Source organism: Lepisma saccharinum, chromosome 1 (genome assembly GCF_977018435.1).
Source record: "Lepisma saccharinum chromosome 1, izLepSacc3.1, whole genome shotgun sequence".
NCBI classification, from domain to species: domain Eukaryota; kingdom Metazoa; phylum Arthropoda; class Insecta; order Zygentoma; family Lepismatidae; genus Lepisma; species Lepisma saccharinum.
The window spans coordinates 98,239,657-98,266,264 of NC_139229.1; the positions used below are offsets into that span (position 1 = coordinate 98,239,657).

The 26,608-nt window shown below is 36.2% G+C and overlaps 1 protein-coding gene across 1 annotated transcript in view; it reads right to left on the reverse strand.

The window, feature by feature from the left end:
- Window positions 1–26,608, reverse strand: part of LOC145984499 (ionotropic receptor 25a-like) — a 148,762-nt gene that overhangs the window by 84,636 nt on the left and 37,518 nt on the right. Inside the window, exons 7-8 of the mRNA XM_083118157.1 lie at window positions 26,244–26,428; window positions 10,767–10,884 (exon numbers count right to left, since the gene is read on the reverse strand). Coding sequence (XP_082974283.1) covers window positions 10,767–10,884; window positions 26,244–26,428 — 303 coding nt within the window. The remainder of the gene's footprint in view (window positions 1–10,766; window positions 10,885–26,243; window positions 26,429–26,608) is intronic.

Genomic DNA, 26,608 nt, shown 5'->3' on the forward strand with positions numbered 1-26,608 from the left:
TAGGTTGAGTTAGGTTAGGCTACATAGTTAAATTCTTTTTTAAGACTAGAAGAAATCCTCGGATAGCCCCACGAACCATTCACGACAAGGTTAGGTTAGGTTGAGTTAGGTTAGGCAACATAGTTAAATTCGTTTATAAAAATTAGAAAAAAGCACGGATAGCTCCACGAACCATTCACGGCAAGGTTAGGTTAGGTTGAGTTAGATTAGGCAAGCATAGTGAAAATAGTTTCTTAAAATTAGAAAAAAATTAATAGCTAGCCCCACGAACCATTCACTTCAAGCTTAGGTTAGGTTCAGTTACCTTAGGCAAGCATAGTGAAAAAAGTTTCTTAAAAATAGAAAAAATTAATAGTTAGCCCCACGAGCCATTCACTTCAAGGTTAGGTTAGGTTCAGTTAGTTTAGGCAAGCATAGTGAAAATAGTTTCTTGAAATTAGAAAAAAATTAATAGCTAGCCCCACGAACCATTCACTTCAAGGTTAAGTTAGGTTCAGTTATGTTAGGCAGGCATAGTGAAAACAGTTTCTTAAAATTAGAGAAAAATTAATAGTTAGCCACACTAACCATTCACGGGAAGGTTAGGTTAGGTTGAGTTACTTTAGGCTAACACAGTGAAAATAGTTTCTTAAAATTAGAAAAAAATTAATAGTTAGCCCCACGAACCATTCACGGGAAGTTAGGTTAGGTTCAGTTAGGTTAGGCAAGCATAGTGAAAATAGTTTCTTAAAATTAGAAAAAAATTAATTGTTAGCCCCACGAACCATTCACTTCAAGGTTAGGTTAGGTTGAGTTAGGTTAGGCAAGCATAGTGAAAATAGTTTCTTACAATTAGGAAAAAATTAATAGTTAGCCCCACGAACCATTCACTTCAAGGTTAGGTTAGGTTCAGTTAGGTTAGGCAAGCATAGTGAAAATAGTTTCTTAAAATTAGAAAAAAATTAATAGTTAGCCCCACGAACCATTCACGGGAGGTTAGGTTAGGTTCAGTTAGGTTAGGCAAGCATAGTGAAAATAGTTTCTTAAAATTAGAAAATAATTAATAGCTAGCCCCACGAACCATTCACTTCAAGGTTAGGTTAGGTTCAGTTAGGTTAGGCAAGCATAGTGAAAATAGTTTCTTAAAATTAGAAAATAATTAATAGCTAGCCCCACGAACCATTCGCGACAAGGTTAGGTTAGGTTGAGTTAGGTTACGCAACATAGTTAAATTCGTATATAAAATTAGAAAAATGCACGGATAGCCCCACGAGCCATTCACGACAAGGTTAGGTTAGGTTGAGTTAGGTTAGGCAACATAGTTAAATTCGTTTATAAAATTAGAAAGGAATGCACGGATAGTCCCACGAACCATTCACGGCAAGGTTAGGTTAGGTTGAGTTCGGTTAGGTAACATAGTTAAATTCGTTTACAAAATTAGAAAAAGCACGGATAGCCCCACGAACCATTCGCGACAAGGTTAGGTTAGGTTCAGTTAGGTTGCGCAACATAGTTAAATTCGTTTATAAAATTTTAAAGGAATGCACGGATAGCCCCACGAACCATTCACGGCAAGGTTAGGTTAGGTTGAGTTAGGTTAGGCAACATACTAAAATTCCTTTATAAAATCAGGTAAAACTCGGATAGCCGCACGAACCATTCACGGCAAAGTTAGGTTAGGTTGAGTTAGGTTAGGCAACATAGTTAAATTGGTTTATAAAAATTACGAAAATGCAAGGATAGTCCCACGAACCATTCACGGCAACGTTTAGTTTAGGCAACATAGTTAAATTCGTTTTTTTAAAATTAGAAAAATGCACGGATAGCCCCACGAACCATTCACGGCAAAGTTAGGTTAGGTTGAGTTAGGTTAGGCAACATAGTTAAATTGGTTTATAAAATTAGAAAAAAGCAAGGATAGCCCCACGAACCATTCACGGGAAGGTTAGGTTAGGTTGAGTTAGGTTAGGCAACATAGTTAAATTCGTTAAAAAAATAGTAAAATTCACGGATAGCCCCACGTACCATTCACGACAAGGTTAGGTTAGGTTGAGTTAGGTTAGGCTACATAGTTAAATTCGTTTTTAAAACTAGAAGAAATCCTCGGATAGCCCCACGAACCATTCACGACAGGATTAGGTTAGGTTGAGTTAGGTTAGGCAACATAGTTAAATTCGTTTATAAAAATTAGAAAAAAGCACGGATAGCCCCACGAACCATTCAGGACAAGGTTAGGTTAGGTTCAGTTAGGTTAGGCAACATAGTTAAATTCGTTTATAAAAATTAGAAAAAATGCACGGATAGCTCCACGAACCAATAGTGGCAAGGTTAGGTTAGGTTGAGTTAGGTTAGGCAACATAGTTAAATTCGTGTTTTAAAATTAGAAAAAAGCAAGGATAGCCCCACGAACCATTCACGAGAAGGTTAGGTTAGGTTGAGTTAGGTTAGGCAACATAGTTAAATTCGTTAAAAAAATAGTAAAATTCACGGATAGCCCCACGTACCATTCACGACAAGGTTAGGTTAGGTTGAGTTAGGTTAGGCTACATAGTTAAATTCGTTTTTAAAACTAGAAGAAATCCTCGGATAGCCCCACGAACCATTCACGACAAGGTTAGGTTAGGTTGAGTTAGGTTAGGCAACATAGTTAAATTCGTTTATAAAAATTAGAAAAAAGCACGGATAGCTCCACGAACCATTCACGGCAAGGTTAGGTTAGGTTGAGTTAGATTAGGCAAGCATAGTGAAAATAGTTTCTTAAAATTAGAAAAAAATTAATAGCTAGCCCCACGAACCATTCACTTCAAGCTTAGGTTAGGTTCAGTTACCTTAGGCAAGCATAGTGAAAAAAGTTTCTTAAAAATAGAAAAAATTAATAGTTAGCCCCACGAGCCATTCACTTCAAGGTTAGGTTAGGTTCAGTTAGTTTAGGCAAGCATAGTGAAAATAGTTTCTTGAAATTAGAAAAAAATTAATAGCTAGCCCCACGAACCATTCACTTCAAGGTTAAGTTAGGTTCAGTTATGTTAGGCAGGCATAGTGAAAATAGTTTCTTAAAATTAGAGAAAAATTAATAGTTAGCCACACTAACCATTCACGGGAAGGTTAGGTTAGGTTGAGTTACTTTAGGCTAACACAGTGAAAATAGTTTCTTAAAATTAGAAAAAAATTAATAGTTAGCCCCACGAACCATTCACGGGAAGTTAGGTTAGGTTCAGTTAGGTTAGGCAAGCATAGTGAAAATAGTTTCTTAAAATTAGAAAAAAATTAATTGTTAGCCCCACGAACCATTCACTTCAAGGTTAGGTTAGGTTGAGTTAGGTTAGGCAAGCATAGTGAAAATAGTTTCTTACAATTAGGAAAAAATTAATAGTTAGCCCCACGAACCATTCACTTCAAGGTTAGGTTAGGTTCAGTTAGGTTAGGCAAGCATAGTGAAAATAGTTTCTTAAAATTAGAAAAAAATTAATAGTTAGCCCCACGAACCATTCACGGGAGGTTAGGTTAGGTTCAGTTAGGTTAGGCAAGCATAGTGAAAATAGTTTCTTAAAATTAGAAAATAATTAATAGCTAGCCCCACGAACCATTCACTTCAAGGTTAGGTTAGGTTCAGTTAGGTTAGGCAAGCATAGTGAAAATAGTTTCTTAAAATTAGAAAATAATTAATAGCTAGCCCCACGAACCATTCGCGACAAGGTTAGGTTAGGTTGAGTTAGGTTACGCAACATAGTTAAATTCGTATATAAAATTAGAAAAATGCACGGATAGCCCCACGAGCCATTCACGACAAGGTTAGGTTAGGTTGAGTTAGGTTAGGCAACATAGTTAAATTCGTTTATAAAAATTAGAAAAAAGCACGGATATCTCCACGAACCATTCACGGCAAGGTTAGGTTAGGTTGAGTTAGATTAGGCAAGCATAGTGAAAATAGTTTCTTAAAATTAGAAAAAAATTAATAGCTAGCCCCACGAACCATTCACTTCAAGCTTAGGTTAGGTTCAGTTACCTTAGGCAAGCATAGTGAAAAAAGTTTCTTAAAAATAGAAAAAATTAATAGTTAGCCCCACGAGCCATTCACTTCAAGGTTAGGTTAGGTTCAGTTAGTTTAGGCAAGCATAGTGAAAATAGTTTCTTGAAATTAGAAAAAAATTAATAGCTAGCCCCACGAACCATTCACTTCAAGGTTAAGTTAGGTTCAGTTATGTTAGGCAGGCATAGTGAAAATAGTTTCTTAAAATTAGAGAAAAATTAATAGTTAGCCACACTAACCATTCACGGGAAGGTTAGGTTAGGTTGAGTTACTTTAGGCTAACACAGTGAAAATAGTTTCTTAAAATTAGAAAAAAATTAATAGTTAGCCCCACGAACCATTCACGGGAAGTTAGGTTAGGTTCAGTTAGGTTAGGCAAGCATAGTGAAAATAGTTTCTTAAAATTAGAAAAAAATTAATTGTTAGCCCCACGAACCATTCACTTCAAGGTTAGGTTAGGTTGAGTTAGGTTAGGCAAGCATAGTGAAAATAGTTTCTTACAATTAGGAAAAAATTAATAGTTAGCCCCACGAACCATTCACTTCAAGGTTAGGTTAGGTTCAGTTAGGTTAGGCAAGCATAGTGAAAATAGTTTCTTAAAATTAGAAAAAAATTAATAGTTAGCCCCACGAACCATTCACGGGAGGTTAGGTTAGGTTCAGTTAGGTTAGGCAAGCATAGTGAAAATAGTTTCTTAAAATTAGAAAATAATTAATAGCTAGCCCCACGAACCATTCACTTCAAGGTTAGGTTAGGTTCAGTTAGGTTAGGCAAGCATAGTGAAAATAGTTTCTTAAAATTAGAAAATAATTAATAGCTAGCCCCACGAACCATTCGCGACAAGGTTAGGTTAGGTTGAGTTAGGTTACGCAACATAGTTAAATTCGTATATAAAATTAGAAAAATGCACGGATAGCCCCACGAGCCATTCACGACAAGGTTAGGTTAGGTTGAGTTAGGTTAGGCAACATAGTTAAATTCGTTTATAAAATTAGAAAGGAATGCACGGATAGTCCCACGAACCATTCACGGCAAGGTTAGGTTAGGTTGAGTTCGGTTAGGTAACATAGTTAAATTCGTTTACAAAATTAGAAAAAGCACGGATAGCCCCACGAACCATTCGCGACAAGGTTAGGTTAGGTTCAGTTAGGTTGCGCAACATAGTTAAATTCGTTTATAAAATTTTAAAGGAATGCACGGATAGCCCCACGAACCATTCACGGCAAGGTTAGGTTAGGTTGAGTTAGGTTAGGCAACATACTAAAATTCCTTTATAAAATCAGGTAAAACTCGGATAGCCGCACGAACCATTCACGGCAAAGTTAGGTTAGGTTGAGTTAGGTTAGGCAACATAGTTAAATTGGTTTATAAAAATTACGAAAATGCAAGGATAGTCCCACGAACCATTCACGGCAACGTTTAGTTTAGGCAACATAGTTAAATTCGTTTTTTTAAAATTAGAAAAATGCACGGATAGCCCCACGAACCATTCACGGCAAAGTTAGGTTAGGTTGAGTTAGGTTAGGCAACATAGTTAAATTGGTTTATAAAATTAGAAAAAAGCAAGGATAGCCCCACGAACCATTCACGGGAAGGTTAGGTTAGGTTGAGTTAGGTTAGGCAACATAGTTAAATTCGTTAAAAAAATAGTAAAATTCACGGATAGCCCCACGTACCATTCACGACAAGGTTAGGTTAGGTTGAGTTAGGTTAGGCTACATAGTTAAATTCGTTTTTAAAACTAGAAGAAATCCTCGGATAGCCCCACGAACCATTCACGACAGGATTAGGTTAGGTTGAGTTAGGTTAGGCAACATAGTTAAATTCGTTTATAAAAATTAGAAAAAAGCACGGATAGCCCCACGAACCATTCAGGACAAGGTTAGGTTAGGTTCAGTTAGGTTAGGCAACATAGTTAAATTCGTTTATAAAAATTAGAAAAAATGCACGGATAGCTCCACGAACCAATAGTGGCAAGGTTAGGTTAGGTTGAGTTAGGTTAGGCAACATAGTTAAATTCGTGTTTTAAAATTAGAAAAAAGCAAGGATAGCCCCACGAACCATTCACGAGAAGGTTAGGTTAGGTTGAGTTAGGTTAGGCAACATAGTTAAATTCGTTAAAAAAATAGTAAAATTCACGGATAGCCCCACGTACCATTCACGACAAGGTTAGGTTAGGTTGAGTTAGGTTAGGCTACATAGTTAAATTCGTTTTTAAAACTAGAAGAAATCCTCGGATAGCCCCACGAACCATTCACGACAGGATTAGGTTAGGTTGAGTTAGGTTAGGCAACATAGTTAAATTAGTTTATAAAATTAGAAAAAAGCACGGATAGCCCCACGAACCATTCACGACAAGGTTAGGTTAGGTTGAGTTAGGTTAGGCAACATAGTTAAATTAGTTTATAAAATTAGAAAAAACACGGATAGCCCCACGAACCATCCACGACAAGGTTAGGTTAGGTTGAGTTAGGTTAGGCAACATAGTTTAATTCGTTTTAAAAAATTAGAAAAAAGCCCCTGTAGGGCCACGAACCATTCACGACAAGGTTAGGTTAGGTTGAGTTAGGTTAGGCAACATAGTTAAATTAGTTTATAAAATTAGAAAAAACACGGATAGCCCCACGAACCATGCACGAAAAGGTTAGGTTAGGTTGAGTTAGGTTAGGCAACATAGTTAAATTCGTTTTTTTTAAATTAGAAAAATGCACGGATAGCCCCACGAATCATTTACGACAAGGTTAGGTTAGGTTGAGTTAGGTTAGGTAACATAGTTAAATTCTTTTTTAAAATTACAAAAAAGCACGGATAGCCTCACGAACCATCCAAGACAAGGTTAGGTTAGGTTGAGTTAGGTTAGGCAACATAGTTAAATTCGTTTATAAAGTTAAAAAAGCACGGATAGCCCCACAAACCATTCACGGGAAGGTTAGGTTAGGTTGAGTTAGGTAGGGCAACATAGTGAAATTCGTGTATAAAATTAGAAAAAAGCACGGATAGGCACACGAACCATTCACGACAAGGTTAGGTTAGGTTGAGTTAGGTTGGGCAACATAGTTAAATTCGTTTAGAAAATTAGAAAAATGCACGGATAGCCCCAGGAACCATTCACGGCAAGGTTAGGTTAGGTTGAGTTAGATTAGGCAAGCATAGTGAAAATAGTTTCTCAAAATTAGAAAAAAATTAATAGTTAGCCCCACGAACCATTCACTTCAAGCTTAGGTTAGGTTCAGTTACCTTAAGCAAGCATAGTCAAAAAAGTTTCTTAAAATTAGAAAAAAATTAATTGTTAGCCCCACGAACCATTCACTTCAAGGTTAGGTTAGGTTGAGTTAGGTTAGGCAAGCATAGTGAAAATAGTTTCTTACAATTAGGAAAAAAATAATAGTTAGCCCTACGAACCATTCACTTCAAGGTTAGGTTAGGTTCAGTTAGGTTAGGCAAGCATAGTGAAAATAGTTTCTTAAAATTAGAAAAAAATTAATAGTTAGCACCACGAACCATTCACGGGAGGTTAGGTTAGGTTCAGTTAGGTTAGGCAAGCATAGTGAAAATAGTTTCTTAAAATTAGAAAATAATTAATAGCTAGCCTCACGAACCATTCACGACAAGGTTAGGTTAGGTTGAGTTAGGTTAGGGAACATAGTTAAATTCGTTTTAAAAAATTAGAAAAAAGACCCCGGTAGGCCCACGAACCATTCACGACAAGGTTAGGTTAGGTTGAGTTAGGTTAGGCAACATAGTTAAATTCGTATATAAAATTAGAAAAATGCACGGATAGCCCCACGAACCATTCACGACAAGGTTAGGTTAGGTTGAGTTAGGTTAGGCAACATAGTTAAATTCGTTTTTAAAAATTAGAAAAAAGCACGTATAGCCCCACGAACCATTCACGACAAGGTTAGGTTAGGTTGAGTTAGGTTAGGCAACATAGTTAAATTCGTTTTAAAAAATTAGAAAAAAGCTCCGGTAGGGCCACGAACCATTCACGACAAGGTTAGGTTAGGTTGAGTTAGGTTAGGCTACATAGTTAAATTCGTTTATAAAATTAGAAAAAAGCACGGATAGCCCCACGAACCATTCACGACAAGGTTAGGTTAGGTTGAGTTAGGTTAGGCAACATAGTTAAATTAGTTTATAAAATTAGAAAAAACACGGATAGCCCCACGAACCATCCACGACAAGGTTAGGTTAGGTTGAGTTAGGTTAGGCAACATAGTTAAATTCTTTTTTAAAAATTATGAAAATGCACGGATAGCCCACTAACCATTCACGGCAAGGTTAGGTTAGGTTGAGTTAGGTTAAGCAACATAGTTAAATTCGTTTATAAAATTAGAAATGAATGCACGGATAGGCCCACGAACCATTCACGACAAGGTTAGGTTAGGTTGAGTTAGGTTAAGCAACATAGTTAAATTCGTTTATAAAATTAGAAAAATGCACTGATAGCCCCACGAACCATTCACGGAAAGGTTAGGTTAGGTTAAGTTAGGTTAGGCAACATAGTTAAATTCGTTTATAAAATGAGAAAAAAGCACGCATAGGCCCACGAACCATTCACGAAAAGGTTAGGTTAGGTTGAGTTAGGTTAGGCAACATAGTGAAATTCGTTTTTAAAATTTAGAAAAATGCACGGATAGCCCCACGAACCATTCACGGCAAGGTTAGGTTAGGTTGAGTTAGGTTAGGCAACATAGTTAAATTAGTTTATAAAATTAGAAAAAAACACGGATAGCCCCACGAACCATGCACGACAAGGTTAGGTTAGGTTGAGTTAGGTTAGGCAACATAGTTAAATTCGTTTTTTTAAAATTAGAAAAATGCAAGGATATCCCCACGAATCATTCACGACAAGGTTAGGTTAGGTTGAGTTAGGTTACGTAACAGTTAAATTCGTTTATAAAATTACAAAAAAAGCACATATAGTCCCACGAACCATCCAAGACAAGGTTAGGTTAGGTTGACTTAGGTTAGGCAACATAGATAAATTCGTTTTTAAAAATTAGGAAAATGCACGGATAGCCCACTAACCATTCAAGGAAAAGTTAGGTTAGGTTGAGTTAGGTTAACCAACATAGTTAAATTCGTTTATAAAATTAGTAAAATCCACGAATAACCCCACGACCTATTCACGGCAAGGTCAGGTTAGGTTGAGTTAGGTTAGGTAAAATAGTTAGATTCGTTTTTAAAAATTAGAAAAAAGCACGGATAGCCCCACGAACCTTTCACGGCAAGGCTAGGTTAGGTTGAGTTAGGTTAGGCAACATAGTGAAATTCGTTTTTAAAAATTAGTAAAATGCACTCATAGCCCCACGAACAATTCACGGAAAGGTTAGGTTAGGTTGAGTTAGGTTAGGCAACATACTGAAATTCGTTTTTAAAAATTAGTAAAATGCACTCATAGCCCCATGAACAATTCACGGAAAGGTTAGGTTAGGTTGAGTTACGTTAGGCACCATAGTTAATTTCGTTTTTAAAAATTAGAAAAATACACGGATAGCTCCAAGAACCTTTCACGGCAAGGTTATGTTACGTTCTGTTAGGTGAGTAAAGGTGAGAAGCGACTTCCATTGAAGAAAAATGAAATTCTGAAATCACCCACGAAAATTCGCGGTTTACAAATATCCATCGGCACACATGCTACTAAACTAACGTGGTCGTAAGTTCACTTCAACCTGTCAACTCCAAAGTCGTGGATGTGAAACTTTAACATTCCTATATACTTTTGTGCACGCATGGAATTTTGTTGGTGATAATCTGCAAGACAGAAAGTTTGAAATGAATTGTAAATATTCCATATCTAAATCCATGTTGTAACAAAAAAAATATGCAGTGTCCTTTTCTGACCCTACGTTCATTTAATCTCTTAACGTATATTTGTAGACGACTTTGCACACTATTTTGCGTCATGGGCTGAAGCTGCCAACACGTGATGGGAAAGGAGAAAAATATGCAAACGTCATTTGTATTGAACGACTGCGAATGATCTTCGATGCACAACGCGATATCAATTTGTTTGGAAAACAATAAGGATGTAAATAATTACGTTAATTACAAATAAAGGTGTGTGTACAAGAATTATAAAGTTTAAATTTAGAAACATTCATGCGTACAGATGCTGCGAAACTCTCATCACGTAAAACGCATTACCATGAAATAACAAATATAAACTACTACACATTTCTCGAGAATGGGACATGACTTTGAACACTGATTGTCCAATGGGCTGAAACTGCCATCACTGAATCTGAAGGAATAAAAATCTCGCGATGACTGCAAATGATCTGCAATGCACAACGCAAACCGAAGATAATCAAATCAAATGTACCTTACGCAATTCAAATGATTACGAATAAATGTTCTCTTATAAAAGTTAAAACACTACATCTGTGCACACCTGCAACAGGCATGATTGGTTTATGAGCTGAAATTGCCATCACTAAATCTGAATGAATAAATCTCTCTCAAGACAACTGCAATGCATTTACAATGCACAACGCCAAATAAATTATATAAAATATTGCTTATGCAAGATAAAGCAATACAAATAAATGTCAATAAAGACAATTTTAATTTTAAAAATTGTTGCAGACCTGCAACAACTATAATATCTGGTAACTACTTATGAATGTCGTACGTCCATGCCGTGTTCGATATGATGTGTTTATAATCTCCTTATTATTTGGAAAACAATAAGTTCTAACTTCTGACAAGCAGGCACCAGCCATAATTCACACCAACACTTTCAAAACCTCACCTCTTTCAAAGCTTTCTTTAAGTCTAAGTTGGTCCTTGTGGGGGCAGTGCTGTCGTCATATTCGTTACAAGTCACATACGTCAGGTCAGCAGGCCATTCTCCACGTTCTTTCATCGTTCTGTAAAAGAAAGAAAGTACATTCAAGAACGTAGTTTGTCGTGCTTATCTTTATAACTGGGTAAATCCAGATATTATATTTGTCAAAGTGCTTAAACATAATAGCACTAATGCTGTCTATCGTTACGTCATAATTTATTTTTAATGTAAAATTTCAAATTGAAAGATATTTACGAGTAAAATTATTTGGATTGGGACACCAGCTTTTAAAAAAAAACAATTTACCGATCTGCGGGCTGCATCTAGAGCGTTCAAATGTTGGTGTATCGTTGTGTAACACTGACACTGGATACACACGATATCGAACTGAGTAGTAGTATTGATGATATTATTAGCACAAAATCATACAAATGAAGAGCTCATATGCCCGATTTGGCTACACTTAAAACTATGCCAAAATGCCCATATGCCCCAATCGGCCAAGTGTGCACATATTTAAATCTAAAGAATTTTGAGCCCTAGTGTACAAATGAAGTATCATACAGTGTACAAATGAAGAGCCCATATGATTAAACAGCCCGATTTGGCTACACTTAAAACAATGTCAAGAGGGGCATATGCCTCAATCGGCCATGTGTGTACATATTTAAATCTAAAGAATTTTGAGCCCTAGTGTACAAATGAAGAACCCCCCTCAGACAGATTTAGCCATGTGTGCAAAGGCTGAATCTCTCAGTTTGTCCATAAGCTTGTCAAAAATATGCCCCTCTTGATATTGTTTTTGCTACACCTAAAACTAAACCAAAAGTGCTCATATCCTCATACTCTTAACAACTTACAGATCTAATTCAATAGAGAATTACCTTGGACAAAGGCAGGCTGCAAATTCTGTTTTCTTCTTAATCTTTAATCAGTTTTATTGCTCGGGGCAATTATTTAGTTCAGAAATGCATCAATTTTCCTGATCAAAATTGTCTGATAGACTAATACATTTCTGAGAAATTGCTTGCCCGGTAATAAATTATGCACGCCTGGGGGCTTTAATATGCTAGCACGCAAGGGATATAACCTACACAGCTGAAAAGGGGCATTAATAATATTTCTGTGTAATTCACTGAAAGAGCACAAAACTTCAATTAATATTTCTGTGTAATAGAGAGAAATTCTTAGTAAAAGAATATTAGCCTCTTGCATGTTGTCATGTATGATGCATGCTTGGAGGCTTTCATATGCTAGCACGCAAGAGATATAATCTACACAGCTAAAAGGGGGCATTAATGATATTTCTGTGTAATTCACTGAAAGGGCATAAAACTTCCATTAATATTTCTGTGTAATAGGGGAAAATTCTTAGTAAAAGAACATTACCCTTTTGCATGTTGTCATGTATGCCTGAGCCCAATTCAGGTTTTGCCTTGTTCTGATAATATATACACAAGTGAGACTTACAGAATATTCATTGCACAGTTCAAAGTCCAACTTTGATTGTATTTAGCTGATATAGAGCTCATAGCTCCTGGGTTCTGATACTCAATAGAATGTGGACATAGTCCCATGGCTTATATGCTTTGTAATCAAAAGCTTCTGGGTTTGAGGCCTCCCCATGGAGAAGTGTTAATATTGCTGCCTTGTAAACAAGAGCTCTGGGTTTGAGCCCTGGTAAAATGTGTAGGCCTCCCCTGATGGCAAAGAGTTGGTATTGCTGCTTTGTAATCAAAAGCTTCTGGGTTTGAGGCCCCCCATGGAGAAGTGTTAATATTGCTGCCTTGTAAACAAGAGCTCTGGGTTTGAGCCCTGGTAAAATGTGTATGCCTCCCCATGGAGAAGTGTTAATATTGCTGCCTTGTAAACAAGAGCTCTGGGTTTGAGGCCTGATAAAATGTATAAGATTGAAATACATGTGGCAAAATAATATCCCCACACGTGAGATTTTGAGAATATTCACTGCTAGCTGATATACAGCTGAGGTTTGAAACCTGGTAAAGTGTGTTGTACAACAGCATAATAGAGCAAAATTATTTTATATTGGGGATCACCAGAGCCTAGTTACTGCTGTTGTCTGGGTATAAAAGCACCAGCTCAGCCACTAACTGCTGTTATAATTATTTTGGCATATTATCCATAGTTCTGTTTTTTTGGACCAAGAAATTTTATATACACAAACAAAAAAAAAGCCAAATCAAAAATATTGCAATCAGTGTAATAAAAATATATCTAGTTCTAATTGGTCTAGGCACCGGCATATTTGTGACCCTAAGAAATGCAGAAAGGCTACAAAAATGTGTCCAAGATGCCATAAAATATTAAGCAAGGCATATTACAAAAGGCATAAGTGTACTTGTTATGTACAGTCATCAATATTGCCCTCACAGCCATCTACATCTGGTCTGAAAAGGAAGCATGAAGCCCCTGTTAATGCTAGAGCAGCAAAGCAGCCACGCTATGAACCCATCCATAGCAGTTTTAATGGCCAACTTAGGGATCACTGTTTTAAATCAGAGCCAAGATGTGACATTAAGAATTTTTTGAACAGTATAAATCCTGATGTGCAGGCAATTCTAAATGCACAAAATGGCTCTTATAAGCTGTCCCTCAAATTGTTTACACAATATAAGAAGCCAAATGGCACAAAATTTACACAGCCCCACATAACAGAAACTGTAGCTGTATATTCAAATGCAAATTTAGACAAAATAATAAGCCGTTTGGTAGAGCAATTGAATATTAAACACTCTGAATTTGCAGCAAAAGAATCAGGATGGAGCCTATGCGGATCTCCACACAAGTTATATATTAATATTTCTGAATTCAGCCCATTACAAGGTTCTACATATCTGCCATTACCTGCCAATATTAAAAACAAAAAAGCTGTGGTTAACATAGAAAATAATGATGAGAAATGCTTTCTGTGGTGTATTTTAGCTGCTTTGTATCCAGTTTTAAGGAATCCTGAGCGAATAACTTATTATAAACAACATGAACACGATTTTGATGATGCTATGGAGGGCTTAGAATATCCAATGTCTGTTCAGAATATTGATAAATTTGAAAAAAAGGCCAGGGATATCAATGGTAAACAATTATCTATTAATGTATTTATTTGTTCCACTGGTCGTGGCAATTGCTTGATAGCACCTCTCAGAATCAGTACACTTGATGATGATTCTGCTGTTCCGATTGATATGCTCTTAATTGAAGGGGATGACACACACCATTACACTCTGATACACAGTCTTGAAGCTTTAGTAAGAAAACAACTAGACAAATTTAATAGAATATTTAAGTTGTGCCGAAGATGTTTAACTGTATTTGATGGTCAAAAAACGGTAAATGGGGTTCGGGAAGTGAATACAGAAATTGCTAAAAACAAGTTAATTGAGCATCTGAAATACTGTGGCAACCATAAACCTGTTCATTGGTGATGCCCAGTCCAAGTGAAAATGCCAAATTCAAAAAATTTGAAGCATTGTTGGAACACCCAGCATATATAGTCTGTGATTTTGAATCAAACCTCGAACCCCTTGCATTATGCAGCCCAGATCCTGATGAATCTTCAATTACATCATACCAGTTACATGAACCTTCTAGTTTTTATTATGTTGTTGTACAGGATGGTGTTGTTAGTGAAGAATATTTATACATGGGACCAGATGCCATCAAAGAATTTGCACACAGAATAGAAAATGAGTGGCATGACATAGCATCTAATGTCTTATTAAAATCAAAACCTATGTTGCCTTTAACAGAGAAACAGATTGAAGATTTCAACAATGCAGAAAAATGCCCGGTATGTGATTCTGAATTTTCAGATACAAATATCAAGGTGCATCACCATTCTCATACAGATGGTAAATTCAAAATGGCCCTGTGTAATAGCTGTAATATTAAGATCCAGAGACCAAAATGTGTCCCTATATTTTGCCATGGTGCATCCAATTATGATTTCCATCATCTGATCAGGTACGAGGGGTTTGACAAGCAGAATTTAAATATTTTAGCAGAAAATGATGAGAAATATATTGCTATTAGCAAGAAAATTGAAGTTAATGGTGTTCCTATTCACTTAAGATTTCTTGATTCCTACAGAATTCTGTCTGCTAGCCTGGCTACACTGGCCAGTCAATTATCTGATGATCAATTCAAAATCACATGTGCTTTGTTTCCAAATCAGGACCTGAAATTAATTAGGCGGAAGGGTGTATACCCATATGATTATGTTACAGATTTTTCTAAATTTGATGAGTGTGCTCTGCCACCACAACAAGACTTTTACAGCAAACTCAGAGGATCTGGAATCACTGATGAAGATTATCACCATGCCCAGTTGATGTGGAACAATTTAAAATGCCAGACATTTGGTGATTATCACAAGGCATATTTAAAACTTGATGTCACTCTCTTAGCTGATATACTTCAGGCATTCAGAAAATCTTCCATGGAAAATTATAAACTGGATCCAATGTATTTTTACAGTGCTCCAGGCTTAGCATGGTCTGCAATGCTTTTAAACACTAAAATGCAATTGGATCTGATCCAAGATCAGGACATGTATCTGTTTATGGAACAATGTATAAGAGGGGGCATGGTGCAATGCTCTCAGAGATATGCCAGAGCTAATAACAAATATATTCCTGATTATGATCCAGCACTGCCATCAAATTATATACTGTATGTGGATGCCAATAGCCTGTATGGTTATGCTATGATGGATAAACTGCCATATGCAGGGCTTGAGTGGGTTGAAGATTTCAATATTGAAGATCTTAAGGATTTTGATGACAGTAACTATGGCCTGTTCTTAGAAGTTGATCTGACAATTCCAGATTATTTACACAACACATTTTCTGATCTGCCCCCAATTCCTGAGGTTGAGTGCTCACCTGGCTCTAAACAGAAGAAGCTCATGATGACTCTAGAGCCAAAACAGGATTATGTCATATATTACAAAAACCTCCAGTTCCTAATGAATCATGGTGTTCAAGTGACCAAAGTTGGCAAAGTTTGAGGTTCAGGCACTCAAGATGGTTGAAACCATATATTGATACAAACACAGAGCTTCGAACATCTGCAATGAGCCAATTTGATAAGACCTTGTTGAAATTGATGGTCAATTCTGTATATGGCAAAACCATAGAAAATGTCAGAAAACATACTGATGTTAAAATAATTACTGACCCCAGCCTGAGCAAAAAATTGATTACAAAGCCTAATTTCAATTATAGAAGAATTTATGATGAAAATATGGCACTCCTCAACATGAAAAAAACAAAGATTAAGTTTGATAAGCCTATTTATGTAGGGGCTGTGATATTGGAATTGGTCAAATTACACATGTTAAAGCTCTATTATGATGTGTTGAAGCCTATTTATGATGATCGTGTAAAACTGATGTACATGGACACAGATAGTTTTATTCTTGATATTCAGACAGAAGATGTTTATCAAGATATGTCACAGCCTGAATTGCTTAAATATTTTGATACCAGTGAACATACAAAGATTCAACCCCACAACAAAAAGGTGCCTGGCAAGTTAAAAGATGAGACATTTGGTGATGTTATTGTGGCATTTGCTGGGTTAAGGGCCAAGATGTACAGTTTTGAAACATGTGGTGGTGCTGTTGTCAAAAAAGCCAAGGGCATTGGCAGAGTAACTGTAGACAAAGTGCTTGAATTTAAAGATTACAAAAATTGTCTCAAAACCCAGAGTTTAATCAGAACATCAGAAAATAGAATTCAGAGTAAAAATCACTTGTTGACTAGCAATATTGTAAGAAAAATAGCTCTGGACCCACATGATGATAAGAGATGCATTTTATCATGTGGCATACATACTTTACCATGGGGTCATTGTGATTTGAAAAATGGTAATCAATGCCCAATTACAGAGCATGATTTGAAATAAATAAACATGCCTATGAACTTATTTGGGTTCAAAAAACAGGCTATTATGGACCTGCCAACACCAGCACCCTCTTCTGATATAATATCTAAACTAAGTGCTTTGTTAATTATTCATCTGAACAGCATACTTACAGATGTTGATGATAAAACAGGTAAAATATTGTACATATTTAACAATAATTTAAATCATTACCAATTACCTGTAGGTGGTCAATTACAATTTATTACAACCCCCGAGGGTAATGTCAAGATTTCAATAGGGAGAAATATTTATAGAATTAAGCACTCAAACATGATTTCTGGCACTGTATATACTGTTTCTGCTGGTGACTGCTTATATATTGAGGTCCCGGGATTCTATGACAAGCTTATACCTTTTTTTATAGAATTAAGAATTAGATATTCAATAATAAATAACCACTAAATCAAAATGCCTAATGATATATTTGGCCATACAAGGCATGAAGATCACAGTGATGAGATTCTGATGCTTGATGTCAGAGTCAAGAAATTAAGAAGTGATTTACAAGCTTTACAAACCACACTCAATGCCAGTCTTCAACTAGAAATTACAAATTTACAATCACAATGCATGGTCCCTCTTCTTAAAATTGACTCAGAACTCAAAGTGCTGCTTCAGAAATATACTGACCTGGCAACATTGGATAATTTTCAAAGTTTAGAGGAGGCTGTAGCAGCTCTTCAAGCCAAATTTAAGACCCAGGCCTCCAACTCTGAGCAATTGAAACAACAATTGGAAGAGCAGATAAATAATGTCCAGACACAGCTCCAAACAATTGTCAAAAGCATAAAGTCACAAGAAGATTTTGATCTAGTGATTTCCACTCTAAAGGAACAGATTCAATCACTACAGATACCTAATCTGGACCCTCTGAACAATGACATAGCCGAGGTTAAAGAAAAAATTGAGACACTTGAAAATTTTATGAACAACTTGCCATCTTCTGATGCTTTGAGTGCAATAACTCGGAGTGTTGCCAATATTAAGCTGCAACTTGAAACATATGAAGATTTTGGAAAAATTCAAAGTACCATAACCCATCTTGAGGGTACAATAGCAGCAGTGCAAAGTGATTTGACAGATGTACAAGAATCTCTAGAATCCCGCTTGCCTGGTATTGTAGACACCCTCGTCAGTGTCCATCAACAGATCACAAAACTTGAAAACCTCAACACTGAATCTGAGCTATCTCATTTTCATCACTTGATCGATGATATCCAAACAAAGCTTGAAATTTTACAACAATCAACACCTACTCAGGCAGACATAACCCTGCTCCAAGATGCTATGCAAAGTGTGGCTGATGCTTCTGAATTAAATAAAGTGAAATTGGCACTTGAATCTTTGCAAAATACTGTATCAAATCTGCCTACATCACAGGAACTTAAAAATATTAAGAGAGCTGTGAATCGCATATTGAAATCAAAAGATATCAAGAATATCCAGACAGAGATCAAACAACTCACTCAGACAGTGGCCACTCTACCAACTAATCAACATATTAATGAACTGCATGCCCTGTTTGAGGCTATCAGAAGACAGGTCCATGATCTTACTGCTCAAAATTCAAAATTGGCAGTTGTTGAAAATTTACAGCAAATTGTAACTAATATCAAGCAACAGCTAGGGACCATGGAATCCAATCAAGCAAATGCTTTGTCTGTTTTTGACACCCAGCTACAAGAGATTGTGCAACAATACAAGAAACTTGTTGTGGACATAAAAATCAAGCCAGGCCATGATTATGTTGTTAGGACTATCAATGAGCACCTTGAATCTGTAACAAATAGATTGCTCACAGCAGAAAAAGAAATAACTGGCATAATCGAGAATCCTAAACATACAGTAATTCTTGAATTGTACAGTATCCCCAACAAAGAATATGATTCACCATTTACACCAGGTGGCAAAATATATATGCTGTCCCCTGCACAATTTTATCACCAATTTTTTGTTGGGGGCACACTTAGACCAATCAAGATCAAATATTGGCTTCAGCCACAGGCACACCACTACCCTACCTTATCAATAACAAATGCTGATAAAGCAAAAATCACCAGTGTAGAGTTAGAGGATTTTACAGATCCCAATACATTAGAAACATCTTATGCTGAAGATGATGGCTCTCTGGAATTTTATATACAAATAGGAGACAAACTGTATTTAGAAAATCCTGTAGTATCAGCTGCTGAACACCCTATAGTTGCAATATTCTTGTTTACATACTATGTCTAGACAAATTATTGTTGATGAATTACACAGACAAGCCAGACATAATTATAAGAGACTGCCAGTGGTTACAAAAGGCATAGATGATTTATGGCAGCGCGACTTGGTGGAAATAGCAAGTGGACAGCTGAAAAACTTAGACAAGATCAACAAGGGCTACAAGTATCTACTCACTGTCATAGACACATTTTCAAAATTTGCCTGGGCTGTGCCACTCAAATCCAAGACTGGAAAATGTGTTACAGAAGCCTTCAGGACAATCATCAATCAGAGTGGAAGATCACCGCGCTATTTGCAAACAGATAATGGCAAAGAATTCTATAATTCTGTGTTCCAACAATTTATTAAAAGCCAGTCAATACAACATTACTCGAGTTACAGTGATCTCAAGGCCTCAATTGTAGAGAGATTCAACAAAACCCTAAAAAATCATATGTATAAACAATTTACACTTCAAGGTAATTATAAATGGCTTAATATTCTTCCATAACTTCTACATAAATATAACAACTCGGTCCATTCCACAATCAACATGAAACCCTCTGAGGTAACTTCATCTGATAAGCAAAAACTGATCAGCACTGTTTATTATCCTAGATACCAGCCAACAACAAGAAAAGCCAAATACAAGGTGGGTGATCAAGTAAGAATCAGCAAATATAAGCACTTATTCAAAAGAGGCTTTACAAGAAACTGGAGCACTGAATTATTTACAGTGGTTCAAGTTAAACCTGGGACCCTTAACACATATATAAAAAAAGATCACCGAGGAGAAATTCTCAAAGGCAGGTTTTATGAAGAAGAACTCAGCAAAACTAAGCAGCCTGACACATATCTCATAGAGAAAATCATCCGCAGAAAAGGCAGCAAGATACTTGTCAAATGGCTAGGACTCCCAGAACACAGCTGGATCGATGCAGACAAAGTGATATTATGAACACCTGGGATGTTATAAAGAGGCTGCCAGAGCCTGAACAGCAGATTAAAAGAAATGGCAAGTTGCTGCCTGATAATATTAGATGTCTTATTGTTGGGCCATCGGCTTGTGGTAAAACTACACTAATGATTGATAATTTTTTATTGGCACCCAACTGGTTAGACTGGAAAAACAGGCACTTGTATGTCTTCTCTAAGAGCTTGGAACAATTAAAATATCAGCAGCTGATGAAGCTATATGATGGATTGGATATTGCCACTTTTGAATCAGATGTTAAGCCACTCCATGAATGTCTCGATAATTCTGTTGTTGTGTTTGATGATATTATACTGGATAATCAAAACAAGGTTAGAAATTTTTTTACACAGGGGCGGCACAAAAACATTGATTGCTTCTACCTGGCACAGACTTTTTCTAAAATACCGAAGCAGCTGATCCGAGACAACAGCAATTTTATATGTGTGTTTCATCAAGATCATACCAACCTCAAACACATACATGATGAATATGTAGGTGGGGACTTGAGCTACAATGATTTTTCCAAGTTTTGCAGTAGGTGCTGGAACCAGGACAGATATGGGTTTGTCACAATTGATATGACAAGAAAACCCAATAGTGGCAAATACAGAAATAAAATCAACAATTTTCTAGACATTGAAACATATATAAATAACCATGAAAAGGCCAATTATTGATGATCTTAAATTAAGAGATTATCTTGTAAAAAGATTTAAGGGATGGAAATCAGAGAACCGAGGAATCTATGAACAACACAAGCAAACAGAACAGCCTATTATTGATGTTATTAGTGAATTAGGTAAAAATATCAAAACTGTTACAGAGCAAAATCAAAATTTGATCACAGAGCTTGTACCTGTAGCTGCTAGAAACATATTAGATTATCCAATCACCCCACTTTCTAGTATTCATACAACCTAGTCCTGTTGCTCCTCGAAGAATTGAAGCTACTCAAGATCCTATTGAATTGGGTCTTCTTGCTCAAAAATATTTAAGCACACCTAAAGACAACAAAGATGAGGTCTTTGGCTTATATGCTGACACAGAGTGTGATGGTAGCATCATACATAGAATTGGCAATTTCAGAGTAACATTTATGGGAGATGATATAATTGTATATTCAGAATCTCATCTTGGAGAAAAAGGTGCTTTTGTTAAGTATCTTAGCACACCTGGATTGTGGGAACTGATGACTAGGAAAAGGCCTGGCAGCTATACAGATCAAGATTATGAGCATTACAAAGATATATTAATAAAATCAGATGCTCTATACCAGAACAATGATCCCACACAAAAAAGAGTCAAGTCTAGCAGTGGAGCAAAATACAACAACTTAATCAAACCCATATGGACACAGATCAAGACTGGTAGTGGAATCAAACAATACAACACCCTGCCTAAAGAATTTGTGTAGGTTGATGATGTCAGGAAACTTGTAGATAGATTGCTGGTGATAGCTGGGGAGGAAAATGCTGGCAACCACAATTTTTACAATGAAAAGGTTGGAATTATGGACATGATAAGCACCAAATTGTCTAATTTTATAGTGAATGACACTAAGGGGATTGGATATCTTATAAAAATTATTAATACTCTACCACCTAAATTTTGGAATATCTCTGAGGGTCGGGGGTTGGTTAATGACATTATAAACAAGCTGCCATTTGAACTACACATTCCAGGCTATCAGTATTGTGGTCCCGGTACAAAATTGGATCATAGATTAAACAGAGGTGATCCTGGTGTTAATCCCCTAGATGCTGCTTGTAGAGACCATGACATAGCATACAACACACATTCTGATCTTGACAAGAGACATGTTGCAGACAGGAAATTAGAAGAGGCTGCATTTGGTAGATTTGTAAGCAAAGATGCTTCTTTCAGTGAGAGAATAGCAGCATTGGGAACCACCATAGCTATGAACACCAAACAAAAACTGGGGTGGGGGTTGTGAATATGTATATAATAAACCTAGGATGAAGGCCAAGGGTGTTATGTATCAGATTCCCTATGCAGGTCTTAAATCTCTTAAAACTATTGATAGTCTTTTAACCAAAAAGCAGCGCAAGAAAAAAAATTCTTGTCTTGCCAAGGGCCATGGTATGAAATTGTTACTTAGTACCCCCCAATTAAAAAAATTACAGCAATCTAGAAAAAAATCACATGTGGGTGGATTTATATTTACTATCCCGGTCATCTTAGCAGCACTTGGGGCTGTTGGGAGCTTGGCTGGGGGATCAGCTGCCATAGCAAAAACAGTAATAGATGCCAAAAAAAATAAGGCAGAATTAGATGAATTGAAGCGCCATAATCTGGCCATGGAGAAACAAGGCAAAGGTGTTAAGAGAGCCATGAATAAGTTTAAAAAAACAAGAGCCGCTTACAAACCAAGATATTGAAGCTTTAATCAAGCCACTGGGCATCAAAAATTTTAGAGGTGTGTACATGTCTGATTCTTTACCAGAACAACCACTCAACAAAGAGTGTGGCATAGTTAATTTGGATAAGTACAAAAATCAGGGCACTCACTGGATCTGTTATCTTAAATATTTAAAAGATGAGGCATTTGTGTTTGATTCATTTGGAGGTATTCCACCTGAAAATTTAGTAAAATATCTAAAATCAACTAATCTTTATTACAATAATGCCCGTGTTCAAAACTTCAAAGATGTTAATTGTAGACATCTGTGTTTATCTGTTCTTAGATATCTGTCTCAAATAAATAAACCATCAATTGAAGATTTTCAAAAGGCCTTGTGGTATTTAAAACATCATGGGGGTATTCCATCTCACCAGCCAAAATTCAATATTGAAACTTAGATTACAGGATGATATAGTGTATCCCAAAAACAATAGCTCTCAGAGCATTTTATGGCATGTACTTGATCCCTAATATTACACACCACAACAACACAATTGCAGTTGGTGATCAAAAAAATGTCATCACTCCAGGACAATATAATCTATCTACTTTAAATGCTCAGTTACCTAGAGGTGTAGTATTAACTCAAAATTCTGTCACTCACAGAGTAGAGATTGTATCTGCTACAGAGACAGTGGATCTGGGTACTATAGGAGAACTATTAGGATTTGAGAACAACACAAAACTTGAACCAGCCATCAAACACACTGCTATTAATATACCTAAATTCTTAGCCATAGAGACTCTCAATATTCACTGTAATGTGGCCGAGGGTATGATCACCAAATCAAATGGCATAGGCACTTACAAACAAACTGGCATCATTGAAACATTTAAACCTAACTCTGAATTTATGGAGCCCATCATCTACACTCCATCACCAACATTATATTTTCCTGTGTGCCATAACAGAATAGATTACATTGAGTTGATGGTCACTAATGAAAAAGAAGAATTAGTTGATTTTGCTGGAGCCACAACAACTGCTATCATAGAGATTAATATTTAAATAAAAATACATACAAAAAAATGGAAAATATTGAGAGTTATGAGTTACAATCATTCCCCCCAAACAGAAGGACCTTTGCAAATTTAAATCAACCCAACACAGAGATTGAGGTTGATCTTGATGTAGGGGATGGCTTTATACACCCCCACAGAGCAGATCTTTACATCAAATTTGATGTTGTAAAGCTCGATGGTACAGATTATCCGGCAAATTCAAATATAAGATTGGTAGACAATTTTGTGCCGCATCTGTTCTCTGAAATTGAGATCAGAAAACATGGTGTTGTTATAAACAGAGTGGATTACCCTGGCATTACCTCTACAGCTTTGGCCACACTAAAATTATCCAATACCGAGGCTTCTTACTACAAAATAGGTGGATTTGAGGCTGGTGATAAAATTATATCTAAAAGACACACAGTATTGTTTCCCATGCGCCTGTTGCCAGGATTCTTCTCAGATTACAAAGATATTATGTGGAAGGGTGGTTTAAGAATCACATTTAGAAGAGCTGCCAATGATAATAATGCTTTGATGAGGTACAGTACATTAAATTCTACTGGGGAAGCTCTGCCTAATACCCTACCTGATGAAGGCAAATGCATTATTCAGACTATGGAGCTAAGAATCCCGGTTGTTGAATATGAAGCCAGTTATGCTCTTAAATACAAAGCAGATATTCTAAAAAATCCACAGATTCCTTTACAATTTTATACATATCAATGTGTACAGAAGTCTGCCACTGGTACCTATTACGAGTTTGATGCTACAAATTAATTCTCCAGTATACAATATGACATGCCAGATTTTGTGGTGGTACTGTTTCAGACTGGAAGACACAATAACCAGGAAAAAAATTCAAGTAAATTTGATAACTGCAACATCAAGAACATATATCTTAAAAATGGCAGAAATGAGGTGTTTCCTAGAGAAAATTATAATTTAGACATATCCAAGGATGATTTCCTTAAATTATATGAGGCATTTACAGCATACAAAAGGGTCACTACTGGCAATACCGACATGTATTACACACCAGATGAATTCAAAGCACAGAGACCCATGTTTGTCATCAACACTTCAAAAAGGAAACAAGTTGTGGTTAATGACAGGACAAACATTAAAATTATCTGTGAATTCCCCGATACACTCCCTGATGACACCATATGTAGCGTTATTCTTATAGGTGAAAAATCATATATTTATGATGTAAGAAATGAGAGAGTCACAGAGCAATTCTAGAAAGTCTCTGCATATTACATTGTCTTAGTACTAGATATGCAAGTTGAGCCTGGTGCCCAATTGAAATATTGAGCATATTCCAGGTAACATATTAACATAACAGCAACAAGTATTTAAGCATATATTACATTATATTATTGTGTAAGCAAAAGCTCTTATGAGCATTTTTGGCTTAGTTTTAAGTGTAGCCATAACAATGTCAAGAGGGGCATATTTTTGACAAGCTTATGGACAAACTGAGAGATTCAGCCTTTGCACACTTGGCCAAATCTGTCTGAGGGGGGTTCTTTATTTGTACACTAGGGCTCAAAATTCTTTAGATTTAAATATGTACACACATGGCCGATTGGGGCATATGCCCCTCTTGACATTGTTTTAAGTGTAGCCAAATCGGGCTGTTTAATCATATGAGCTCTTCATTTGTACACTGTATGATTCTTCATTTGTACACTAGGGCTCAAAATTCTTTAGATTTAAATATGTGCACACTTGGCCGATTGGGGCATATGGGCATTTTGGCATAGTTTTAAGTGTAGCCAAATCGGGCATATGAGCTCTTCATTTGTATGATTTTGTGCTAATAATATCATCAATACTACTACTGAACTGTTTCAAAGTAGAAGCCACTACTTTGTACGTTTGATAATTTTATTTGTATCTAGACTAAACTATGGTGGAAAGTAGGTCAGCGGTAACCCTCTTGTCCCAGAGGCCAAGTGCTCTAAGTGTGTATCCAGATCAAGTAATCAATTTCGACTTCAACCTTATCCCAACAGCTACACCCATTATTTGAAAACAATCGCTATTTTTCATCTCCAGTATCTATTATTGTTATAATAATAGTTTTGGTAAAAGAGTCCTCAGGAATAATTAGTATGCTCTAGATCCCACCTATCTCCAAGGTGATGCACAATGACTCCTGTATCACTGGAATGTGAAGTAAAGAAACGACAGTGTTGCAATATGCAGATATTAAATTACAGAACAAGAACAATGAGTAAGGATATATAAATACCACTGAAAAATATTCGCGTACTTTTGGGGTTTATATTGGAAAATATTGAAATTAAATTGTCATATTACTCATATTTCATGTTGTGTATAATAAATATCAATCAGTATTTCCAATTTACAAGCCAGAACTGTAAGTTAGATATTGCAGAAAGCAAATGACACCAGGAAATCCTCATTTGCGTACTCTATTTCGTTTGTTCAGTTGTCTGACTTTTTCTTTCTATCTGCCAAGTCCAACACTACCGCACAAATTTCGAATTCGTTTCATGGATACATTCATCTTCTGCCGTCATAACGTCATCACAAGGAAACAATCTATCTACGGAACTTCTATAATTCTTATCACCTTGTTCTAGATTGCAATAAATTAATGAAAGTGTGGTTTGCATTAATAACTCAAAAGGCTTGAGAATAGATAGTCTAATGTGTCCCCGTAGTAAATTGCGGTTAGATTAACAAATTACGTATGCAATTTATATTATTCACATTGAAACCCTTCTACTGTTACCATTATCAATCTTCAACCACAAGAAATGTAGCAACGGCTAAAATTAAACTTATGAAAGAAACCCATATAATTTTAATAACAAAAACTGATAAATAAGAACTACAATTAAATCCTTACTTGACAGCTATTAACGCCCTGACTGTAACATCAAAGTAGAACGCAGCGTCAATGCTAGGTTTCATGTCCAACTTAAATTCCGATTTCAAGTGTTCCAGATTGTTTCTGTAGTCTGCGTTAATGGCGGGTTTCAGAACTCCCACTGTCGCATTCTTACAGTCCTTACACTCAAGCTGAAGCTCATCCTAAAATTCAAAGTAAACAGAAACGACAATAAATTTAATAATTGTGGAAATGAAGTCAAATGTATTCAAGAACACTAGACTTACAAAATCTCACATTAACCAAGTGATGTGGTAAATATTGAATTATTTGATTTAAAGTGTGACAGTAACTTATAATTACTGTATTCTCAATATTGGCAT